Here is a 26,306-nt window from a genome sequence, read left to right as displayed (position 1 = left end):
CCCTGAAGGGCGATCAAGGTTGGATTCTTTGATCTTATAAGTCCACGTTTATTTATTATCTGATCTTCCATAGTCGGGTCCGTACCGATTGGTATATATATTATTCCTTAATTGGAATTCATTTTTTGAGATGAGCATTATATATCAATTTATTTTTATTTATGTCTAAGAAATTAACCATTTTTTTTATTAGGATCGATTTTTATAGTAAGTCCATAATTTTTAAATAATTTATGTAGGGATTTAATTGCTTTTTCATATTTTTTATTTGTGGAGTTTGTTACGAAAAGTGCATCATCTCTGTATAGTCCTCCTTCAAGTTTGAACTGTTCATGGAGTATAGAATAGATTTCATTTAAAAGGAAAAGGCCGTCTAGATTGGTGACCTGAGCTGAGTCCGTCGACCCCATTAAAACGTTGAAGTGGTTAGGGGTATTTTTTATGGTCCAATACTTGTTATCAAAGGTTATTAAAGATTATTTGCTTAATTTTAAATTAAGCATTTACAAACATATTCTAACCGATATAAAATTTTACATATATTAATTTGCTTTATCAAGTAAATATTTTCCTTTTTATTTTATTGTTTTCCAGATACATCTGCCTTACTTAAAAATGCTAGGTTTATTTATATTAAAAAAAAAAAACACCCAATATTTTTGCTGATGAGGAGACTTTGTTTTAAAAAATACTATATGTCAAAATTATTGTCCGTGGCTTAATGTCTATCACAATAAAAACATTGTTTTCCAAAACGATCGTACAAATTATTGCCTTTGTTGTTGTTCCTTCTTATAAAACAGATTTTTAATTTTTAATTCTAATTTGAACACATTACTAAATATTAAAGTAGCTGTAGGATATTTGCCTATCGAGCTTATTATATATCTGAATTACAACAAGCATTGTTCTTTTCTTGTATTTTAATTAAATTAGTAATTTTACTATCACATTAAAATACACTCTTCTCTTTAGACTACTGTTCTAATCTTCTTTATATATATATATATATATATATATATATATATATATATATATATATATATATATATATATATACTTCAGAATAGTTTTTATTTAACAATCAGTTGTTAAGGAAATGTGAGATTGTAAGTTTACAACATATTACTGGCAGTAATATTCTATAAGTTATCCCATCTAAACAAGAATTGCTCGATATGCAAGATAGAGCAAATAAATCAAATTGTAATTCAATCAATTTCAAAAAACTCTCATTGAAATGAAATGAAGTGGTTGAGTTTCATATCAAAGAATTTTTATTATTCTTAGCAAGACAAAGAATGCTTTAGAAAATTAATCTCCTTAACCTATAGGGTTTCGATGTCTACCATCTCATCAGAGGAGAAAAAATATTAGCAAATACTTATAAAGGTATGCACTCTATTTGCTAAAGTCAGTGAGCCATGGAAAGTCAAAGTCCAAATGATAAATTTATCAGAAGTCCTGTAACAGGAGGATTTGCAGAATAAATTTATCATTTTGATTTTGACTTTCCATGTCTCACTGACTTTAGCAAATAGGGTGCATACCTTTATAAGTATTTGCTAATATGTTCTCTCCTCTCATGAGATGATTAAGGAGATTAATTTTCTAAAGCATTCTTTGTCTTGCTTAGAATAATAAAAATCTTTTGATATGAAACTCAACCACTTCATTTCATTTCAATGAGTTTTTTTGAAATCCATTGAATTACAATTTAATATATATATATATATATATATATATATATATATATATATATATATATATATGAGGCCCACGTCGCCCGGGATTGAATGAAAATCAACAATGGTTCCACGCTTCCAGTACTTTTATTGTCATTGAAATCGATGAAATCGTCCATTTGTCACAGAGTGCACCATGAGGAAACTCCACATCTAGCTCTGCAGTGACTCAGTTTACAATACATTGTAATGTACATTATAATAAATTGTAATGTACATTACAATACATTGTAATGTACATTACAATACATTACTATATACATTACAATGTACATTACAATACATTGTAATGTACATTACAATGTATTATAATGTACATTACAATGTATTGTAAACTGAGTCACTTATAATACATTGTAATGTACATTACAATACATTGTAATGTACATTACAGACACATGCAGTACATCTACACAGATGTACTGTATGTGTCTGTAATGTGTTCTTACATTTCAAAAACATTTTTAAAAAAATCATCCAAAGCGTTTCCGAGTCCATACTTAACACGGTCGTTTGCCAGAGAGAGTTACTTGGTTTGTCGTGGAGATGTTTCTGTAACTGTTGTTACGTCTTGGCACGGCAACCATCTCCCCGGGGAAATAAACGATATGCATATAGATGACAATGTTACATCAAAGTTTCAATAAAGTTGATTTGGCATCGGCTATGTCTGCTTTGGATCTGGTCTCCGGGTCTTTTTGGCGTCATTTATAGGCAAGGTTTTATCGGCAGTGATGGAAGAGACTCTGCATATCTCCCCGTGAGTACAGCACAATTCTGGCACAAGGGCCTAAAATGTGGGGAGGTTGAGAGCTTCCTTATTCAATGTGCCACATTTGTCCCTACTTTTTGTGACTTTTGCCCCATTAGCAAAGGTCATACCATCTTCTAATTGCTGGCACAATGATTTGTCCAATTTTCTCTTGACTTCTTGTTCCAAAAATAGCAACATTTAAATTCTTTTCTTTTTATTTTAATGGTTCATTTTTTTCTTCAGCAACTCCAGCAAGCAAAAAAATTGAGACTCTAACCATGGAAGACAGCAAGGGTGTTGATGTCAACCAAGGAATAAAGCCTTCACGTGGTAGCAGCTGTGAGTCCATCAAATGGTAAATATGGTAAATTTGTTATTCCTACCGGGGATAGCCCTGGCACAGGAGTAAACTGCTTCAAATGCTGCAAGGGTCACATAGCAAAAAATTGCCGGAGGCATGGAATCCATTGCTACCAATGCGGCAAGGTTGGTCACTGAGCCCAAGACTATTCGGGAGACGAACAAGGGAACGAGGCATAAGCACCAGCCTACTCACCCACCAAGATGTAAATGCGGCGCTCTCGTGGATTGTCGTCTACATTGATGAAATGTAGTGCTCAGCAGGTATTAATTGACACAATCGATGTCGATCCTGGAAGACAGCAAAAGTGGACGTCCTGACTATTGGAGGTTCGTCCCACACATGTTGCAAATGAGTTGAAGTCACTATTTCAACAAACGATAGTGACTATGTTAGGATCGATGCTCTGGTAATGTGTGGTAAACCACTAGAATTTTATCTGTTGTTAGGGGTTGATATGAAAAAGTGTAACCTGATCGACTTGGGGGAGTGATTTGCTCCCCATTGGGGAGATCGAGACCCACCTGAGAAAGACCGGATCAATATGCTAAAATTGTTTAAACTAATCCCAGACAACAGCGGATATCGAAAATACTTGAATTGAAATACATAGATATATATATTTTGTTGTTTAAAAAAATCCAATAAAAGGAAACGTCAGAATAATGTAGAAACAAGATTGTACTTGTTGGCCTGGAAAACATCTATAGACTATGGCCTTCTGAATGAAAAGGATTAACCCCGGAGGTCATGTAAATGGATGTCATTTTTGGTCCCAGATTACAAAACTGGTAATATTGGTGAAGTGCACACATGTAAATGTATCTGGGGTTTCCCCAGATACGCAGCTGGCTCTGATTGGTTGAATAGGACCACCGCACTCTGACCCATCCCGAAATATAAAAACAAGCGCCCAGTTTTTTTTTTGACGGATTGGAGAGAGATTTGCGCCAACCTCAAGAGGAACCAGCTCCCAAATGCCTGACCCCCCCCCTCTCAATTTCGCCTGAGTGCCATCTACGAAGAAGAGAGATTTATGAGTTTAAAAATGTTCTAAGAAGTGAACGTGTACATTTCTGTAAAAAGACAGTAATTTTTGTGAAATTAAATTTTAGTAGAATAGAATTTTTATTTGTTTGTCTTCCTTCTTTCTGGCATATGTAAGCTTCGCTTTTCGCTTTCAGAAGAATTCGACACATAGGTGCTTAGAATTTCATGTGGCGAGCTCCCGGCCGACTAGACATCACGAGGCACAGTTTCGAAGACCCGAGGTAAGTTGCTTGACCTCACCACGGGAGTTAAGCCACAGCTGGTTGCCGCGACCAGCACGGCCCTGTTTTGGTTACCATGAAAGGAAAAAAAACAACGAAAACAGAAAAAAGAGAAACTTTAATAATAAAAAGAGACAGACAGACGGTTGAGAAAAGAAAGAAAGAATACCGAAAAACAAACTCAAGGACAGAAAAAACAAAACAAAAAAAAAAAACTCAGAGACGGTTGAAAAAGACAAAAAGAAAAACGAAAGAAAACAAAACAGAAAAAAAATCAAAGACAGAAAAACAAAGCAAAACGTGAGACACAAAGACAGTGAAAGAGAGGGAAGAGATAACAAAAAGAAAGAACTTTTTCCCCTCTTCTTTTGTGCGCGCGACAATCAGCATGGCAAAGAAGAGAAAGATGGAGAGAGACTGAGACGGTGAATCACGGTGAACATTTTTTTTTCTCTGCTTGTCCATCTGTGCATCATATAGAGTGTGTGTGCGAATGGCCAAAGCAGTAAACGAGCCTGTAATAGCAGTGATAGCAATAATGTCAGAGAAGGAGAGGGGAGTGTTTTCAAAAACTGGAGGAGGAAGCTTGTTTTTGAAGTTGAAACAAATCGCTTGTTGTATGATTTTGTATTTTTATATTGCAGAAAGGGTTAAGTAGGAAGAAGAAAAAAAGAAAAAAAATAGAACGTAGCTTTTAATCCTTTGACTCATGAAATTGTATTGAATTGATTTGTTTATTTTCTTTTTGAAAACGTGTTTCAATTAATTATGATTTTCTCACTCTTGATTTGATTATTGCTTTGTGTTATGTTGTTTTTTTGCTGCTTATTTTATCATAGGGTGCAAAGGGAATAATCATTGATAATACAAGGTGACACAAGGGTACATCGACAATGTTGAGTGATGACGTCAAGAAGGAGTCGCTCGTAGAGCGAGGGTAGGTTGTGACCAAAGAGATTTAGATAAGGAACGAAATAACGATCAGCTTCGATGACAAGAAAAGCTTGTTTAACTGCGAGAATTAAAAAGCTCGTCTGCCCACTGGGGAAGATCCGGCTATAGTGCTGCTTTAAAAAAAAAAAATTTTTAAATAATAATAATAATAATAATAATAATAATACAGAGAAATATTTAAATGTAATTAGGGGCAGTGGCGTAGCTAGACCTTTTGCCGCCCGGGGCAGTAGTAAAATTCCCCCCCCCCCCGGCATTTGGGTGCATGGAAAATTCGTCAATTTTTTGCTAGGTAGGAAAACTGGTCCATTATTATTAAGTTAACATTTATTCTGTAGTTGCTTAATTTTCATACCTTGCGAAAATTAGTTCTACGGTATCTAATTTTTCTAAATTCAATTAAATTAAAATTAAAATATGAAAACTGATTTTTAATATTTTTTTATTCATTTGAGATTTTATCTGTTTTCCTTTTGTTTTAAGTAGATGGTGGGGGTTGCCCGGGGTGATTTTGTCCGATCCCCCAGCTAGCAATTGTAAAGTTTACAAGGAGTTATAAAAAGTATGCTACAAAAACAAACGTTTGATACTTTCAAAGTCTTAGCCTCATGAATTGGACAGTAATTTTACAGATGTTGGTCTATGGCCTATTGAGATTAGTCATGAAATTCGCGCTATGCTTGTTCGGCAGGGATCTGCCGCTGTGCAGCACCTTGATCATGAATTCAAGGAAATAGTGCGACCAGGGACAAAAACAAAAGGCGATGTTAGAAAGCTAACAAAAAACTGGTTCTATCAGGTATTGCGGAACGGTGAGAAAAGTTTGCGAACTTGGATGGTGTATTCTCCTGCCAGAGAAGCCTTATTTTGCTTCTGCCGCAGACTATTTTCAATTGGACTCTCGAGTTTTTCTGCTAATGTGGGTTTCAAGAATTGGTGGAAATTCAATCCAAAAGTACATGAACATAAAGCAAGCACATCTCATGCTCAGGCGTTTCTTGACTGGAAGGAGCTAAAGATCCGACTTGCTGAAGGAAAGGTAGTTGATAAAGTTAAGCAAAATATCATTGAGAAAGAAACAAAGAAGTGGCTAGAAATCCTAGCTAGATTGCTGGACATTATCAGATTTCTTGCCAAGCAGAATCTGGCGCTACGAGGTCACCGGGAAGACATCCATAATGATGAAAGGGGTCAAGAAAACAAAGGAAATTTCTTGGAATTGGTAAATCTATTGGCTAAATATGACCCTGTACTCCGTGAACATTTGGTTAAAGTTAACCTAAGAAATTCACTATTTCTTATCTGTCACCAGAAATTCAAAATGAGTTTGTGAGCATTTTAGCAAAGCAGGTCAGAAAGAAAATTATCGATCAGATAAAGAAAAGCAAGTATTTTTGTATAATTTTTGATAGTACTCCCGATGTATCTCACAAGGACCAGATGAGTGAGGTGTTGCGCTACGTGAAAGTTGACAGAAATGAAGTGACGGTGGAGGAGTCGTTTCTCCGCTTCATCGAAACAAAGGGTAAAAGCGCGGAGGACATTTCTGAACTCATTTTGAGAGAAGTGGAGAATGATGAGATACAGATTGGTGACTGTATTGGCCAGGCATTTGACAATGCCGCTGTTATGGCAGGTCACCGATCGGGTGTGCAGAAACGAATCTCTGAAATCAACCCAAAAGCTCTATTTGTGCCATGCACAAACCATTCACTAAATCTGGCTTGTGTACATGCAGCTTCAGTAGCGGTTCACTCTGTTACATTTTTTGGCACACTGGACCGGTTATTCTTGTTCTTTTCTGCATCTACACATCGCTGGGACGTCTTGATTCAGTTGACCGGTCTATGTATCAAACGGACTGTGGATACTAGATGGAGTAGTCGAGCAGATGCTGTAGATGTTGTGATAAAAAAAATATTGGAAGTCGTCATTGCCCTGGAACAGCTCACAGAAGAAGGAGAAAATGCAACCACAAGATCAGATGCATCTTTAATTCTCAACTCGGTACTATCGTTTCCGTTTCTTTTATTTCTGAACCTTTGGAAAACTATTCTCCCAGAAATCAATGATGCCCAGAAATATCTTCAAAAAAAAAGGGCTGGATCTGCAACAAAGTTCTGTCAGGCTGATGGCATTGAAAGATTTCCTTCTTCAGAATAGAGAAAAGATAGTGGACACTGCAATAGACGAGTCAAAAACACTCTGCTCTGAAATGGGGATAAGCATGGAGCGTCGTATTCGCAAAAAGAAACGAATGGATGGTGAAGGATTGACTGATGCAGCGCTGAGTTTTGATACTGAGTTGAGATGGGAAATGCTGTCTGTCATAGACATATTGACTGAAGAAATATCTTGCAGATTTCAACAAGTTCACAATCTTGCAAATAAATATGCTTTTCTTATACCGTCAAATCTGCTTGATGATAATTATGATTGTCAGCTTGGTGGATTTGACGAAGATATAGAAAAAGAGAAATTCTTTGCTGAAAGGAAGAGGTTACAGTATGCTGTAAAAGCTCTCGAAAAAGACAAAATCGATGGACCTCTTGAACTTTTGAACTTTATACAAAGATACCAACTTGGGGATTCCATCCCTAATATTGTGATCTTGCTGAGAATTTTCCTCACCAGAGCTATTAGCGTTGCTAACTGTGAGCACTCTTTCTCAAAACTGAAGCTCATAAAAAACTATGTTAGATCAGCAATGAGCCAGACAAGACTTACAGACTTGGCAATCCTCTCAATAGAGAGGGAACTTGTCGAGGAAGTGAATTTTGATAGAGTCATTGATAACTTTGCTGAAAAAAAGGCGCGAAAAATCTGTTTGTAAATTTTCAACCGACTTGATTATATCTCTGGCTTGGTAAGCATCTTGTTGAATTGAGGGCTTCTTCTCACCGCCCTTTAGCTACCGTTGGGATTTTCTTTCAACGATTCTCAGCTCAGTGTCCTGCAAGAATCCGATAAAACAGAGAGGAAAGAAAAGAAGAGAATCTTCGAGTCATCTTCAGTTCCTTTGAATTTCAGCATCAGGGACGTTTTCAGGATGCACATCGATTTTGTCAGCATCAGGAATCACATACCAGCCAGCCTGAATGATCGGCCCATTACATAACCGACGATCAGCCGACAAACACTGTAATGGGCCGATGATGGGCCGATTATTCAGGCTGGCTGGGATTTTCCAGAATCATAGGCGGGTTCAAACCAGAGTCTCTTTTGCCATCTGTGCAACCAGCCTCGAGATTCTTAGTTTCTCATTTCCTCCTTCTTTTTACACACCATACAATCGCCATCAAGAACATACTTATCATTACTAGTGTGCTCACTCCCGTTCCAGTAATCACTACTTTATGAAGTCTGTCCCTAGTTTCCATATTCTCCAGACCGTTTAATCGGGCCTGCAATTCACTCAAATCTATTCGCCTAACTCCTTCCAGAGCTTTTGGTAACAGAAGTCGGGTACGCAACGGTGAATGACAGATCAGGGGAGTCCCAGAGGTTAGGAAGGTTATTCAATTGGACATTCGCCCACTTTACTTCAGGAGCTTTTAATAAATACCGTTCCTCAACTTGATAATACGCAAGCAATCTTATGCCCTTTCCCCGGGCTTCACATCCCCTGTCCAGTTCTACCATAGTTAAAGGTGGACTCACCTTAATTATCCCAGCAGGCATGTTACTGCATACCTTGGACAATTCCATCTTCTGTTGCGTGGATACCAACTAGGTACCTTCGGCTACTCTTACAGCCAGTGGCAAAAGCCCCTTCACTTACCACCTCAACCTTGCAGACACAATTTATCACTCTCTCATCCCCCTGAAATAATCCCAACACACACAACTCATGCTCTCCAGTTACATACAATGGATTCTGTGATCTGCAAATTCCAAGACCATTGATTCTGCATTTTCCTGCCTCTCGCTGATTCAACAGCATAAATCTGTCTCTTGCCATATTAAACGCTACATATTCTGACTCCACTCTGTAACTGGCTACCAACCCCAACTTGGGTCTGTCCAGTGGATAAGGAACAGTAGAGTGATAACTTGATAAATCTCATACTTGGTTCCTCGGTCCCAGAGGAGTACAGACACAAACACCAATATTTTTTTCAGCTTCTAACCGCGCACTACACCCCAGAGGTTAGGAAGCGACAGTTCTCTCACAAAAAATAAATTTATAGCCTTATTTGACATTCATAAATACATTTATTTAAAATATATTAAAACTATTTTTAAAAGAGTTGAAACGTTATTAACAACAACAAATTTCTGAAAACCGAGCGATTACACACATGGATTTAAAAAAGCACTGATACAAGACGTTTTTTCTCTTCGGAGGGCTCGACCTCTTAATAATAACATTATGAAGACAAAGAAAAGAAAACTACATTGGACTATTCTCTCCATGTTATTTGGCGAAAATTCGGACTTTAACAACAACGACAAAAAAGTAAATAAAAATGATTTTATCATTTCATAACATTTTCAGGTTTTCAAATGTTCTCATTTAAATTTATTATTATATTTGCTTGTGTAGCGAATTCATTTACTTTAACATTTTTTTTATAATTTGAATTATAAGTTTTTGTTTTGAAAAAATATTTGGTTTCTTTTATTTGTGTACCCAGTCTTTATTTTATTAATGGTTCAGAGGCTAGGGAATGAGGGTGGAGAGTTGTGTTTTGATTTCGATTCTAGCTCATGGGCACCCAAGTCATATATTATTATTGAAAAGAAATTTCAATTATTATTATAATAATATTCAATTATTATTGAAAAGAAATTCTTAAATTAACTGGCTACGTATACAATTACGTAGCCAGTTAATTTAATTTAACAATTTTTTTTCAATAATAATAAGTATGTAAACATTAATCTGAAGGGAATTGTGTGAACACTAATCCGAAGAAAATTATATAATTGTTTTGAAAAATCTTTGATCTTCTTTGACGAGTACTGTAATATGATGAAAATCTAGGACTAATAGCTGCAGTCTAACATTAGTTCCATGAAAATAAATATTTTGAGGGCTTTTGGAATTTTGAAGGTTAACAGATTATCAAATGCGGGGGGGGGGGCAAATCTTACGATCGCCGCGGGCTGCAAAGACTGTTGCTGTTTAATTTTTCAACATTTTTCAGAACATGTAAAGCAACTGCTTTCTTTGAAAGGTTACATAGAGAATTTATGCAATTTAAAAAAATTGTTTTACAAATAAAATAAATTTACATCGTATTTTGAGGTTATTCTCATTTTAGTTTTAGTGATAATTTAAAAATAATAAATATTTATAATTAGTATCAATAAAGACAAATTAAATTAAAAATGTAAAAGAATCGGTTTTGGAATCGTAAAATAGGGACACATTTTTCCGATTCCGATACCTCCAATACTTCAGATTTTTACAAACTTTCGGTATAAAATTTCAGATTTTTTGTTAGCTTTTATATATTTTTTCTATTTTCTATTTTTATCCTCTCAAAATGCCGCCCCTGACATGTGCTGCTCGTAAATAAGAGATACATTTTTCTGATTCTGATACCTCAAAAATTTCCGATTTTTTACAACTTTTTCAGTATAAAATGTCAGATTTTTTGTTAGCTTTTGTTTATTTTTATTTATTTTTTCTACTTTCTATTTTTACCCCCTCAAAATGCCGCCCCCTCAGGTGTGCCGCCCGGGGCGCCCCCCCCCCTAGCTACGCCAGTGATTAGGGGAAATACGTTTCTAGCATGAGCACCTCTCAAAAAATTGCACAGGTTGCTTTTTTTGTCTAGCTGACTGCAGTTAGCATAAATTAATTTTGTAGAGATATATATAAATATATATATAAATAAATATAGTGAAATAAAGGTGTTGATTTAAAATATTGTGTAAATCTAACAAATGTGGGTGGTGTAGGGAGAGAGTGAGGGAGAAATAGATAAGTTCCACTGTGCGTGGGAGGAGTTAGGTCTGCGTAAATTGCCAGCTGCTGACTTGAATGGTGTCAGTAGGAGGGGAAAGCGAGTGACGATCGCAGCTGACAACCGCACGCCTGACCACCGACACCCTCTCGCGCACATTGGAAGGGGGAGGAATTTTATGTGAAATATTTTTTTTCTTTCCCCTTTCCATTCTTTTTTCTCTCTCTCTCTCTTCGAGGAATACCTACGATTGATTGATAGTTATTAATAAAGATTCGTTAATGAAATTACATATAAATTGTGAAGGGAGAATTCTGGTAATTGAATTTAGTTGAAAAAAGGTGAAAAAAAAAACAAAAATGAATATTATTTTAATCTGTTCGTGAATTTTGATGAAATCTGTTAGCTGAATTAACTTGTATTTTAGGTAGCGATATTATTAATATCGCTACCTAAAATACAAGTTAATTCAGCTAATTAATATCATATTAATCATTGTTGTTGGAAAATTAAACTTATGAGACTTTGTTTTTATGATTCCCAACGAAAATAATTATAAGTATTGATTGTTGAGAATTGAATTAGTTTTTTTTTGAAAAAAAAAGAGATTTTTTTTTAAAGAAAAAAGTTTATTTTTCTTTTCTTTTTACCTCAGTCTGGAAGGATTTCATACCAGTTTGAACAGATTTTGATTGAATTCAGATGGGAATAATTAAAGGCATTGATTTCAGCGATTAAATTGGGCTTTGGGAAGAAATGGAATTTTACCTCTGTCGGGAAGGATTTTTTAATGGCGAAATAAGGGTCAAGGGGCTGCAATCTGAATGAAATTAATTGAGAATAATTATTAGTATCATTGAGTGAAGTAATGAAATAATTGTAGTGCACCCAAAATTAGCGCAAAAGCGATTTATAATTTTAGATGTTTTTTTTTTATGAATAAACTGTGCGCGTGTTAATCGTGCTTGAAGATATTAATCAAGAATAGAATTTCTTGCGGGAAGTGCTTTAACAATCGGCTGGCGAGGCCATTAAATATTACACATTTTAGTAATTCATTTTTTTTTAGTTGGGATGAATTCTGGAACATTTCAACTGGACTTTTAGGATAGGTAGTGATTGTAGTTGGCCGGTCCCTTCGTGTTACTCAGTGTGTCTGAGCAGGGCCCACTCAAACGCACCCCCTGAGTGAACACTAGGGGGGTGGGGGGCATAGCTGGCTATTTATAATTTTTATACATAGGAATGTGTTCTGAAATATCGAAGAGGATTCGATGAATTAGGGAATCATGTTTTCTTTAGTGTTAAAAAAAAAAAAAAAAAAAAGACAGGAGGATGGCGCCTCCGACCTTCTGATTCCTGTGGTAATTCAGGGATAAGGAAGAATGATGATGACTCAACCGAGGAGTTTTATTGGGTGTGGTGATCGAGAACTGTCTTGTTGGTGATTTGTCTCTGTTGGTGATGCCTGTTTTTTTTTTGCATGGTCTGCTGGTACAGACCTGCTGAGATGGTCGACAAAGGTGAAGGGTTCCTTGACCCTTGAGAAATTGTTTTGCCTTGATGTATGACGATGTTTGGTCGGCTGCGGTTGTTCCTTAGGTGGGATATCTTTTGCTGGGAAATTAATTCTATATACGAGTAGACATTGATCTAATGTAGCTATTGATATGAAGGTATTTTTTGGGGTCAACGACCTTGTATAACAGTTCTATGTGCGTTGCTATTGATATAGCATATTCCTTCTTTTTGTCAGAGACCTTTGACGACATGCGGCATAACTGAGGGGTGAGCCTGAGAAAATTGTTCTTATTCTTGTTTGACGTTATTGGCCGACCATAGTCGCCTTCTTTTTAAGTGAGTGTCCGCACATCGTGTAACTAAGGGAAATGAGTCCCTGAGAATTTGTTATTTTTTTTCTTCTTTTTTTTTGTCGCTCCATTGTTGGTAAGGCATCATCGATTACGCGTGGCCATATTTCTTTTCATGTCTTGTTGGGCAGCCACCACAGTTGCTAAATGCACCCGGCCCCATACGTTGTTATTGGTGTATCAGTTGGACGATTGAGTCACTGATCGATCCATTTTTTCCTGCCGTTGCAGAGATGAAGACGATCATGGTGTTGCTCCTGTTGGGACTGCTATGGACATCTACTGTGCTGCTAGTGAGAAGGGGTGCCATTTTCAGGAAAACTAGCGAGGTAATAATCACACAGTCGAACCAACTGGTGACACTAGTGAATGATTTGCGGCCCTATAGGGAATTAATTAGCACCCATAGAAAAGGAATTGATCAGTTTGATGTGTTAAGAAGAAAATTAGTTAGTACCTATGAACAGGTGGGGCAATATATGCAGATATTGAGTTCCTTAGAGGATGAGACGCACATTTTAAGGCACAGGTGGACCGATCAAAGGAACCATTATCAGAGATTTAGGAACCTGGAACTCAGGCCTAAGAGAGCGGTTATACCTATAATAGGCAAAGCTTTAGAGACATTATTTGGAGTAGTTACAGAAGAGCACCTCGAATTAATAAAGATCCGAATAGAGCAGTTAGAGCGAGGGCAGAAAACGTTAACACAAGTTACCAAGGAAAGGTTATCAATATTAAATATCACTAGAGTAGAAATGCAAGAAAATAGGGAAGCTCTTAATGATATAATCAGTCAATTAGAAGCTTTGCATGAGGAATTGTGGAATGTGTCTAGTCGAATAGAAACTGAGTTTTCGAGAGGAAAAGCCTTTTTACAGAGATATTTACAATTAATGCATATGCTGCGATGGTTACAATGGACCAAGCAGTCATTGGTCGAGTAGACCACTCACATAGGGGCCCAATTAGATTCCCTAGCATTGGGACATTTGTCTCCCAGTGTAATAAGTCCGGATCAGTGGCAAAATGTTTTAGAGGATATAAGACAAAAATTACCATCGCATCTACAACTTCCAGTTAGCCCTGAGGAAGGATTGTGGGAATATTATAACACCCTGGGGTGTAGTGCGCGGTTAGAAGCTGAAAAAAATATTGGTGTTTGTGTCTGTACTCCTCTGGGACCGAGGAACCAAGTATGAGATTTATCAAGTTATCACTCTACTGTTCCCTATCCACTGGACAGACCCAAGTTGGGGTTGGTAGCCAGTTACAGAGTGGAGTCAGAATATGTAGCGTTTAATATGGCAAGAGACAGATTTATGCTGTTGAATCAGCGAGAGGCAGGAAAATGCAGAATCAATGGTCTTGGAATTTGCAGATCACAGAATCCATTGTATGTAACTGGAGAGCATGAGTTGTGTGTGTTGGGATTATTTCAGGGGGATGAGAGAGTGATAAATTGTGTCTGCAAGGTTGAGGTGGTAAGTGAAGGGGCTTTTGCCACTGGCTGTAAGAGTAGCCGAAGGTACCTAGTTGGTATCCACGCAACAGAAGATGGAATTGTCCAAGGTATGCAGTAACATGCCTGCTGGGATAATTAAGGTGAGTCCACCTTTAACTATGGTAGAACTGGACAGGGGATGTGAAGCCCGGGGAAAGGGCATAAGATTGCTTGCGTATTATCAAGTTGAGGAACGGTATTTATTAAAAGCTCCTGAAGTAAAGTGGGCGAATGTCCAATTGAATAACCTTCCTAACCTCTGGGACTCCCCTGATCTGTCATTCACCGTTGCGTACCCGACTTCTGTTACCAAAAGCTCTGGAAGGAGTTAGGCGAATAGATTTGAGTGAATTGCAGGCCCGATTAAACGGTCTGGAGAATATGGAAACTAGGGACAGACTTCATAAAGTAGTGATTACTGGAACGGGAGTGAGCACACTAGTAATGATAAGTATGTTCTTGATGGCGATTGTATGGTGTGTAAAAAGAAGGAGGAAATGAGAAACTAAGAATCTCGAGGCTGGTTGCACAGATGGCAAAAGAGACTCTGGTTTGAACCCGCCTATGATTCTGGAAAATCCCAGCCAGCCTGAATAATCGGCCCATCATCGGCCCATTACAGTGTTTGTCGGCTGATCGTCGGTTATGTAATGGGCCGATCATTCAGGCTAGCTGGTATGTGATTCCTGATGCTGACAAAATCGATGTGCATCCTGAAAACGTCCCTGATGCTGAAATTCAAAGGAACTGAAGATGACTTGAAGATTCTCTTCTTTTCTTTCCTCTCTGTTTTATCGGATTCTTGCAGGACACTGAGCTGAGAATCGTTGAAAGAAAATCCCAACGGTAGCTAAAGGGCGGTGAGAAGAAGCCCTCAATTCAACAAGATGCTTACCAAGCCAGAGATATATTTTGTTGTTTAAAAAATCCAATAACAGGAAATGTTAGAATAATGTAGAAACAAGATTGTACTTGTTGGCCTGGAGAACACCTACAGACTATGGCTTTCTGAATGACAGGGATTACCCCTGGAGGTCATATGAACGGATGCCATTTTTGGTCCCAGATTACAAAACTGGTAATATTGGTGAAGTGCACACATGCAAATGTATCTGGGGTTTCTCCAGATATGTAGCTGGCTTTGATTGGTTGAATAGGACCACCGCACTCTGACCCATCCCGAAATATAAAAACAAGCGCCCAGTTTTTTTTTTAGACGGATTGGAGAGAGATTTGCGCCAACCTCGAGAGGAACCAGCTCACAAATGACTGACCCCTCCTCTCAATTTCGCCCGAGTGCAGAATGAAGAAGAAACATTTATAAGTTTAAAAATGTTCTAAGAAGTTAACGTGTACATTTCTGTAAAAAGACAGTAATTTTTGTGAAATTAAATTTTAGTAGAATAGAATTTTTATTTGTTTGTCTTCCTTCTTTCTGGCATATGTGAGCTTCGCTTTTCGCTTTCAGAAGAATTCGACATAGAGGCGCTTAGAATTTCATGTGGCGAGCTCCCGGCCGACTAGACATCACGCACCACAGTTTCGAAGAAGACCAGAGGTCAGTTGCTTGACCTCACCACGGGAGTTCGGCCACAAAAGCACTAGGACCTATGGGTGCAGTCCAGATCGGCATCAAGATTTTCCATTTGTACAGTTATCTCAATCAGTGACTCAAACTTTACCGTTACATTTGACCATCAGAAGTGAGCATGGATAGCTGCCCACCTAAAGGACTGTGTAATGGAGTGTCAGAATATAAAGTGGCTGCAGAACTTCGACCAGATGATGATCAAGAACTCCGGGCGTGGATGGACAAGGGTTGGCTTGTGCCATACCCAGAAGATAGACTCAGACCTCCCAACGGATTAATTTTATTGATGGCCATAATGCAGCAGCATAAGGCAAAGGTGCAACCAGTGATGGACTAACGCAAACTCAACAATCATATAGATGTATTGACGAATGCAGATGTTTGCACTAAGAAGAAGCGTAAATGGCACCAAAAAAAAAAGACAAATGTATCACTGCCTGACCTCCAGAGAGCATATCTCCAAGTACAAGTCCATGAGAGACTGTGGCCATACTAGATGGTAGAGATCAATCGAAATACTGTCTGACACGTTTAGGGTTAGGCTTAAACATGGCTTCCCTCATAATGAAGGCTATCGTTAGCAGGGTACTATCACAGGAGGTAGTTGTGAACTGCGTGACATCGGCTTACATCAATGATATCTTTGCTGATGAAGATGTTATGCCTGCCTCTTGAATCTAGGAACATTTAGCTCAATTCGGACAAGAATGCAAGGACCCGGAACAGCTTGGAGATGGCACATGTGCTGGGACTGACAGTCTTAAGAGAGCACAGTGTCCTATGCTGGAAATGAGGGAATGCAATCCCAGAAATTTCCAATATCATAACATGACAGACTGTATTTTCCTTGTGTGGAAAGCTTGTAGGGCACCTTCCAGTATGTGCGTGGCTGCGTGTGGCATGTGGAATAATAAAGAGAAGAGCCTGCTCAATCACAGATGGCTGGAATGACATGGTGACAGACTCCCTACTACAGCATATGATGTGTGAGATTGTGGAGACAGTAAAATGGAATGATCAGCTTGTGGGGACTGATATGTGCACAGCTGGGTCGATGCCAGTGCACTAGCAACTGGAGTGTCATTAGAAAGAGATGGAACTGTGGTGAAGGACTCTTGTTGGCTGCGACCTGAAAATAATGCGCAGCATATTAATCTGGCTGCATTGGATGCCGTGTAAACAGCAGCAGACCAAGCTGTTGCACATTAAGACCGACTCTGTGTGTACATAATTGGGTGTCAGAAACTCTCAGCAGGAAAGTGTGAGTTCACACCAAGGCTGCCAGTGAGATGCTCATTAAAAGACGACTCAAAGAATTGGTGAAGGAATATGATCTCTCAGTAGACGTGACATTTGTTGCGTCAATTCACAACATGGCTGATAAATTGACGGGCGTATCACAACGATGGTTCAATGCCATAAAGAAGGATGCAGGACCCAAGCCACTAATCAGTGCAGTGCATGTTGCTGAGCTGGATGTGGCCCAGATCATGTCTATTCACAGAAATAGTGGACATCCAGGAGTGCTATGCACCAGCACCACTTATTTTGCCTGGAGAGTTTGCCTTGTGACAACAAAAGCAGCAGTCAAATTGGCAATATGAACGTGTGTGAAATGCCTATGTATAGATCCAGCGCCAATTCACTGGAAGAAAGGAAAGCTGAAGGTGAGCAGTGATTGACAATGGTTGGGAATGGACATTACACACTATGGTGCTTAACATTTCCTAACCATTTCATGGATTGCGGGCCATCGCGGTTTTATGTGTGGAGGCAATTAGCACGGCAGGTCTAAACAACTATAATTCGCCAACTGGAAGTGGTCTTCTTTGAAGATGGTTGACCTTGCGAACTACTGATAGATAATAATGCAGCTTTCTGCAGCAAAGAATTCAGGACACTTGCAGATGAATCGGGTATGAGCTTGAAAGGAATCGATGTTATAATACCAGTAGCCCTAAACGTAGTCCATATTAAATTGGAAACTGTGTGGGTGAAGGTACCAAGATAATCAGTCCATAGTTTGTCTTGGTGGATGGGATGTCCCGACATATGAAGGACCTGCGCCCCCAATACTGTGTACTTTCACCAGAAGGAGATTCCGACAGCATAACATCCTTGGAGAGCAGGTTGGAAAGTCTGATATCAGATGACAAAACAGACTCAGAAGATGGTCATGAGACAGGTTTGGAAAATGCGCATGCCTTAATGAACCCACGGTTCTGAAGAGGCTCCACAATTGGGAAAAAGCATCTGACAAAGATAACCACTGCCAGGATGAAGCCTATGTGATCATGAGATGGACAACAATCACTGAAACAAGCGGCCAAGGGTGGTGTGTGCGACGCTCAAAACTCGAAACCCGATCGATAGGACACAAAAAACGACATATGCTCAAATTCAATCATGTCTTAATTTGCATATGTCGAATTTGAGCATATAAAGAATTCATATTTCTTTGATTTGAGGAGAGATTTTTTTTTTGCTCACTAAGGGTCATTTTGTTCATACTTCACGTGTCAGTGAGAAAAAGGATAGTGGATTATTTTTTTTCGATAAGGTTAACTCGCATATCAGAGGGAGAAAAGAACAATATTTTTTTATGCACAAAGCAGTATTTGACAATTTCAAACTTAAATTTAAAGACTTCAGTATTAAAATAATTGAATTTCATATTAGATGTATTAAATAAATACATTATACATAGCTTATTTTTAATGTGTAACTAAAAGTATTCAAATAAAATAGAAAAAAGATTTATTCAAGATTATGAGATTTTAGTAAATGATTTACCTTTTGTTATAGCAACACTGTATGTATCACCACAGTCGACTAAAGAGACACAAAAAGGTTTTAAGGCCTCAACACATCTTGGTTGTCCACGTACATTTGGATCACTTTCATAACCGAGTTGTCCAAATTGATTGGATCCAAATGTATAGCATTCTCCACATTCTACAAAATTAAATAGAAACAAAAACAAGAATTTTTAATTTTTAACATAAAAAGTGAAAAAGCTATCTAGTTTTTAAGATTTGCTTAATTTTTTTTAATGCCTTAATAACAGAAAATGGCAAACATGTTTTAAATCGTTTTAATCAGTTCCAACTAATTTATATAAACTATATCTCCCAATTTGGCCTTTCACTGTTCGTTTGCCCACTCTCCTTTAAAACCCCATCATTATTTTCTTTTACCCAATTATAAAAAAAGTTAAAGCATCATTTGATTGCTAAAATGAACCAAACTGTTAACTAATTTTGTTAAGATAACATATTCTAGTTATAAATTATTGAATTCTCAATCTTCTAATAAATATAATTTAATAATTTGCTCAGATTTTAAAGCTAGAAATAATTTTCTTTAAGAGTTTAATTTTGTTTTGAAGGCTCATAAAATAATGCAGTCATTTTTTCAACTATTAATGAAAGATTACAATAATTGATTTGTTTATACTTACACCAAAATGCATTATGGAGCATTTTATTTCATAATTAAATTATTTCAATAGATATTTGAATATTGAATAAAAAATCTGTCATATACAAGAAACAGATGCAGACATGTAAGAAGTTTCATAATTTTATTATCAGATTATGAAAATTTGTTACTATTCCATAACAATCATAGGAATATTAAATAAAATTTCTCATGAGAAAAATATATGAAAATTCAATAGAAAGCAGAAGAGTAATTGTTTTTCTTTTATTTAAAAATTTTTCTCAAATAGTTTTTGCCAACACTGTATTTGGTACATGTTTTTCTACAAAAAAGCGAACTTCAATTCTACTTTTTAGATCAACATTTGGAGCAATTGCGTACATTCAACATTATTCCTAATATAGGTGCAAGTTATTATAGTTATGTACTGATATCTACGTATATAATTTAGCTAACTTTGCATATTTGACTCTATATCTCAGGAACAGAATTAGGTAAGATCACATATTGAATCAAGCATAAAAAATAGAAATAAGTGTATTTACCGAAGCCGCCATGTACAGGCCAATGAACATGACAGCGTGACATATTTACCAGATCATCATGTAGGTATACGATGCCTAAAGTTTTTTGTGTTTAACCACATAATCACGCTAATAGCCATAAAAAATATTTTTCATTGCCCCTTACATGCTAATAGCCATAAAAAATATTTTTCTTTGCCCCTTGCGGTAATTTAAAAATATTTTTTTTCTAAAGAGAAAGAACAATTCTTCATTTGGATCATTATATAATTGCCCATTCATTTGGATAATTTTAATCTAACAAATTATAAAAGTAAATGAACCTGTTTTTGAATTTTTCTTACATGTCTATCGAATATTTCATTTTATTTGTTTAAACTGCAAAACAAACAATTTTTATATGAGAATATTTTTCAGCCCGTTCTTTTAATAATAAATAAAACTTTTCATTGAGTTTTTTCAAATATTTTAAAGTTAGAAGCATTTTTCATGACAGCTTCTTTTTTTTTTAAATTTAACCATTTAATGATTGCTTCCTGAAAGTGTTTTCTTTCACTTTCTTCGTATATATCTCAGACTTTTTTTTTTTTTAATCGTGCATGTATTTATTTTTTTTCGTTTTTTGGGGGTAAATTTGATTCATACTTTTATTTCGTGCTTGTTTTTATTTTATTTCATTTTAATTTTTTTTATTATTTTCTCCACTAAAGATTTTTTATTTTTTTGTTAATTTTTTTTCATACATATTCAAATCAGGGTTGTGGAGTTGGAGTTGGAGTCGGAGTCGGATTTCTAAAAGTACAAGGAGTCGGAGTAAGAATTTTTTTATCTGACTCCGACTCCTTAAGTCGAATGAATTTATTTTTTCACATGGTTTTCCTGTTTGGTTTTACCAGTTTTTTAAAATTACATTTTTCTAACCAAACAAGGCACATTGCCACTTTGATGTAGGGGGCTACTATCAGGGATCTAAGTTTCAGGGCTAATATGTAGGGAGTTTAGAAGCAAGATGTCTGTTTACATTACACTTGAACTTCTGCATGTCAGTACAGTTGGGGAAGCAAGAAACTGGAAGAGAATTCCAAAGTCTAGCAGTTCTGGGGAAGAAGCTATTAGAGTAGAAGACTTTCTTACACCTAGGGGTCTCTACTGTGTAGGGGTGGGACTTTGTTGCTTGTTGGGTTTGTTGGGGGTATTTTCATCGAGGGGGTACAAGTGCTTGTAGTTCGTCAGAGCATCCACCATTAAAATACTTGTAAAACAAGCAGAGGGATGCAACATTTCGTCGATGGGACAGGGGCTGAAGCCTAGATAACAGTTCAGAACCTATCAGGTTGGCAACTCTCTTTAGAACACTATCCAGGAGTGAGAAACTAGTAGCAGATACACCAGCCGAAATGTGCAGCAGTACTCGATACATGAGCGAATGGTGGCTTTGTAGAGGTACAGGATACTTTCAGGCGTAAGTAACTTTCTAGCACGATAGAGAAAGCCCATTTTCTTTGCAGCAGCCTTGGCAATGCTCTCAATGTATTTACTCTAACTCATGTTCCCTGTGAACGTTAAGGCGACGAGTTTGAATGAAATACTTTCAGGTAATGTATCTTTAGCCAAAGCTATTAGTGGTTGGTAAGGTTTCATGTAATTATTAAAGGAAACGAGCTTTGTCTTGGCAGCTTTGAACGTTACCATCCATTTCTGACCCCATTCCACTACAGAGTGAAGGTCTTCCTCTAGGGTTTCCGCCATTGCCTTAGATGTGTGCTCATTAGTTTTCCCCACATGCCTGCTATAGAGCGTGATGTCATCAGTAAATATACCCATATCAGAGACAATTTTATCTGGTAAGGATCGATCCCTGAGGTACACCTGCATTTATATTATATTGTTTGGATGTACGCCCATCGAGGACAACCTTGATATTTCTCTCATTTAAGAAGGATTTAATTATGTTAAGTATTCGTCCAGTAATATCATAGATTTTATTTTCATGAGAAGACCATCTGTCAAAAGTCTTAGATATATATAGTGCTACTGCTCTCCCCTCCCCTGCCTTATTCAATGCTTGGTATATACGTTCAGAGATTACAGCTAGAATATTGGGCTTGCCTCAATCCATATTGATCATTAAACAGAAGTTTAGCAGGTGTGGACTAGAGCTTCATTAATTAAAGACTCAAATATTTTGACGAAAAGCGGGAGGATATTAATTGGGCAATAATTTAATGGGTCAGTTCGTTTGCCAGAGATTTTGTAAACTGGTACCACAGAAGCAATATTCCAGCTGTCAGGAAAGCAAGATTCGGTAAGACATTTGTTAAAGAGTTTAGAGAGAACTGGAGCAACCTCAGTGGAGCATATTTTTTTTTTAATAGCACAGCCGGCATGAGATCAGATCCACATGCTTTTGAGGTGTCTATGTTTTTTATGATATCATGTACTTGAGAAGGGGTGATTTTCAGATCATTTGGTGTGGTTTCTGTCCACAGAGGAAAATCAGGGAGGAAATGGTTTGCTGGGTCCAAAGTAGAGTTTGAGGGAAAATAATGGGCAAACATGTTAGCTTTCTCAGTTGCTGTGCAAACAACCTCATGATTGTTGGATAGTGGGGGAATTATTGATTGCCCATTATTTACTATACCATTGTAGATTTTCCAGAAATCATGAGTTCCTAATTTCTGCGCTTCAATGTGTTTCCTGGTGGTTTCAGTATATTCACTCTTAACTGTTGCTACTTCTTTCTTACAATTACTTCTAGCTTCTATATACTTTGTCTGTTTGTACAGGACTTATGCTGGATAAATCTTACGTATGCATGTTGCCTCTAAGCAATGGCAGCTGCGCAAGTAGAAGTAAACCATTGGGGAGGGTGGGGTTTGCTATAGAACTTCCGTGTAGAAACATATGCTTCAATTGCTGCTTTGAACCATTCAGTAGTCTCATTTGTGCACTATTCTGCAGGAAGAGAAAAGATATTTCCTCATGTGATCGCTAATGGCATCCCAGTCAGCCTTATTTTAGTATGTCATCATTTTGAGCAATGGCTCTTCAACTTGGGGTCGAGAGTTTAGAGTGATTCAATCATTATCACAGCATGATCAGCATTCCCAAGTGGGCAATCAGCATTTGTTACACAATCCTCAGGATGTCTTGTCAGAAATAGATCCACAAGTGAGGCTTGCTGGTCCTGGCAATCTGAGAGATGGGTCGGGAATGTTACTGTCTGTGTCAAGGAATGGGATATAGCAAAGTTATGGATGATGCTACTGGCTGTGTCAGTGAAGTTAGAGAAGCCAAGCAAATTTATGTGGCAGGCGTTAGAGTCACTAAATACAAGTATTTTGGCACTAGTGTCAAGGGAGAGTGCTACATCTATGCTGCCAGAGACATGATTGAAGTCCTGGCTGGATGGAGAGCAATAAAGAAAATACAAGTAGTTAACGCTATGTTGTAAATTTAGTTTAAAGCACATGAAAGCCTGGTCACCTGATTCTAATTTAGATTCCCTAGACATGAGGAGGGTGTTACAAAAATAGACTCCAAGTCTGTTCCTGTTAAAGTCCTTACGAAAAAGTGTAAGATAACCAAACATGTTAAAGATGTTAGAGGGGATGGAGAAGTGCAAGTTAGTTTCACTTAGTGCTAAGATATCTGGGGAGTTTGCTAGGAGAAATTATTCTACATCCTCTAAGATAGTTCTAAGTTCTCGGATATGTGTAAATGCAAGCCTCAAGGGAGGAGGCATAAGTATGTGTCTGGTTTGAACATTCTTTTGGATTGAGCTGTCATGTCATTCTATTTAGTAGTTTCAGATCTAGATTGAGGTGCTAAGCAAAACGCATGTGCTTAGGCACCATCATGCAACATGAGTAGACCATCAGCCAGCTTCTCATCCACAAGAATGTGGTCTCGGGAACACCCATCAGAGATGAGTGCAGGGTGCCTTTCCATGCGTGACATGGCACAACAAATATCCCAATATTACACAACTGATAAGAGAACAGCCGCTCTAAGCGCTATCAAAAGGCTTCTGTACTGTCAGTTGGAAACAGCAACCAGCAACTATCAAACCGGTACCCTCAAACTTGTCCGACAGGAGTGGCCCAGTCCAATCATGTTAGCATATATGGTAAATAAGCACCCCCAAGATGCCCAGATATAGGAGAAGGGAATAAGGCAAGTGTAGGGGACGGCATTCATTGCCCTAGTTAGGAAACAAGGCTAAGCACTGGGCGTCTCTTGAGTCCTTGTGGCCGCACCTCTGCTCCTTGCTAATAGGCAAAGAAGGAATATGGAGTATAGATAGGCAGACCCTATCTACTCTTTAAGCAGTTTAGGTTTGCAAACCGGTGATTTGATCAAGTCATCAGCTCTAGGGAGGTTGTCATTCAGGAATGAGTAGGCCTCCTTCCCCTGTTAGGTGCCAAGATGTATGAGGTCCGTGGCATAGGTTTACAAATCAGAGTTTTTCTTATTCTAGATGGATGACGTAACAAGATCTACTGGTCTATCAGCATTGAGAGGGTTTTTCCTGCACCTGGTTGCATGGATAGTGAGGATTGATAGAGTTAATATCAAATAATTAGTATCTGCTTTGAAGTTACACTCCTCAGAATAGGATTAAGATTGATTACATTTTTAAAGGAGGTATGTATGAGTGTGGGAGTGTAGATTAAAGATGAATATCTACGAGGGTTAAGAAAAGATCAAATATGGTTTGTGGATTAGTGACTAATTGGAAAATTATAGTATAAGGGTTAGGGTGCATTTCGAAATGTGCTCTAGGTGTTAGTTTTCAAGTAAAAATAATCACCAGTACTTTATCCCATCTAATGAAAGAAATCTATAGTTGCTAGTTAATACAGATCACTTATAATCTGGGCACAAACTGTGGTTATTAGTTATCTATTTTTTAGATATTCTTTAAAGTATAAATATAGGTTAAGCTAATGCATCCCTTAGCAATAGAAATCTATAGATGTTTAGTATTTATCGATTTTGAAAAAGTCAGCCTACTAAAGTTTAGGACCGGAAACTAAACCCTCCTCCCAAAGTATGTGCAAAGTATGTGATTTTATATCAGCTTGGGGAGAAGAGCAATTGGTATTTTGTCCAGTTGAAACAGGAGAGATTTATTTATTTAATTTATCTATTTTTTTTTTACACAGGAATCACCACATTATCAAGGCCAAGAGGCCACTCAAGGATAAGGGTTAAAGAGTGTACAGTAGAAATTGGACATTATAGTAATCATTAGTAATGAAAATTCGGTAAATTTGATAACTTATATGGAACGGCTAATCAAGAACTTATTTACGTTAGACTTGAACACAACCATATTGTAGTCAGCCGGAAAGCAGGAAAATGGAAGACAATTCCACAGGCGTGCAGTTCTAAGAAAGAAGCTTTGTTCATGGAATCTACGTTTAGGTTTAGGCACAGATAAAGAGTGGGGGGATATTGATAGTGTTTTCAGTTAGACGAGTGTTTCTTGTGAAAGTTTGGCGAGGGGGGACAATAGATTGAAGCTCAGTCGAACACTTTCCATGAAAATAACGATACATCAGAGACAAACTCGCAACATCTCTTCTGTGAGATAGAGGTTGCAGGGAAGAGAAAAGGACATCTCCTACGAGGGTACAAAGTCTATTTTGAACTCTATCAAGGCAGGACAAGTCCTTTCTAGCAGCTCCTGTCCAGATGTGGCAACAGTATTCCATCCTTGGACGTACCTGGCTCTTATATAGATAGAGAATTGCATCACCAGTGAGATATCTACTGGATCGATAGAAAGATCCCACCATTTTTCCAGCGGCCTTGGCAACAGATTTGATGTACGTGTTCCATTTAAGATCAGGAGTAATGGTCAAGCCCAGAAGCTTGTCAAAAAAGGCCTCCTGAAGACGAGAGCCATTCATTTCAATGGATGCCAGATGTGGATCAGAATGTTGATGTAAAGAGAGAAGCTTGGTTTTAGATGCATTAAAAGTAACCAGCCACTCCTTTCCCCATTGTACTACGTGCTCAAGATCAGAGGAGAGAGAATCAGAGAGAACTTGGTTGTTTACTGTCTTAGATGTGCTACCATAAATGGTAGTGTCATCAGCATAAATGTCTACAAATGATGTAAGGATGTGATTTGGAAGATCATTAATGTAGATCAGGAAAAGAGTTGGGCCCAGGATGGACCCCTGAGGGAACACCAGCATTAATACTGTGGGCTTCTGATTTTTGCCCCTCAACTACTACTCTTATGAACCTATCAGAAAGAAATGATTTAATAATTGAGAAGACATTTCCAGCTATACCATAGCTAGAGATCTTGTGAAGTAAACCTTTATGCCATACCCTTAGATATGTCAAGAGCAATTGCCC

The 26,306-nt window shown here is 37.5% G+C and overlaps 1 protein-coding gene across 6 annotated transcripts in view; it reads right to left on the bottom strand.

The window, feature by feature from the left end:
- The window catches only part of LOC145256465 (serine/threonine-protein kinase Nek8-like), a 453,710-nt gene that overhangs the window by 49,327 nt on the left and 378,077 nt on the right, over positions 1-26,306 (bottom strand). For 5 of the 6 annotated variants that reach the window (XM_080115404.1, XM_080115420.1, XM_080115435.1 and 2 more), the window contains one exon: positions 18,760-18,921. The exons of the other annotated variant lie outside the window; for it this stretch is intronic. In XM_080115404.1, the coding sequence (XP_079971530.1) occupies positions 18,760-18,921 (162 nt within the window). The remainder of the gene's footprint in view (positions 1-18,759; positions 18,922-26,306) is intronic. 6 annotated transcript variants of the gene reach the window in all.

This window comes from Euprymna scolopes, chromosome 3 (assembly GCF_053919585.1).
Source record: "Euprymna scolopes isolate OS-2025 chromosome 3, ASM5391958v1, whole genome shotgun sequence".
Lineage (NCBI taxonomy): Eukaryota > Metazoa > Mollusca > Cephalopoda > Sepiida > Sepiolidae > Euprymna > Euprymna scolopes.
Note: the sequence above shows the minus strand (reverse complement) of the source record. Positions and strands in the feature narration are given on the sequence as shown.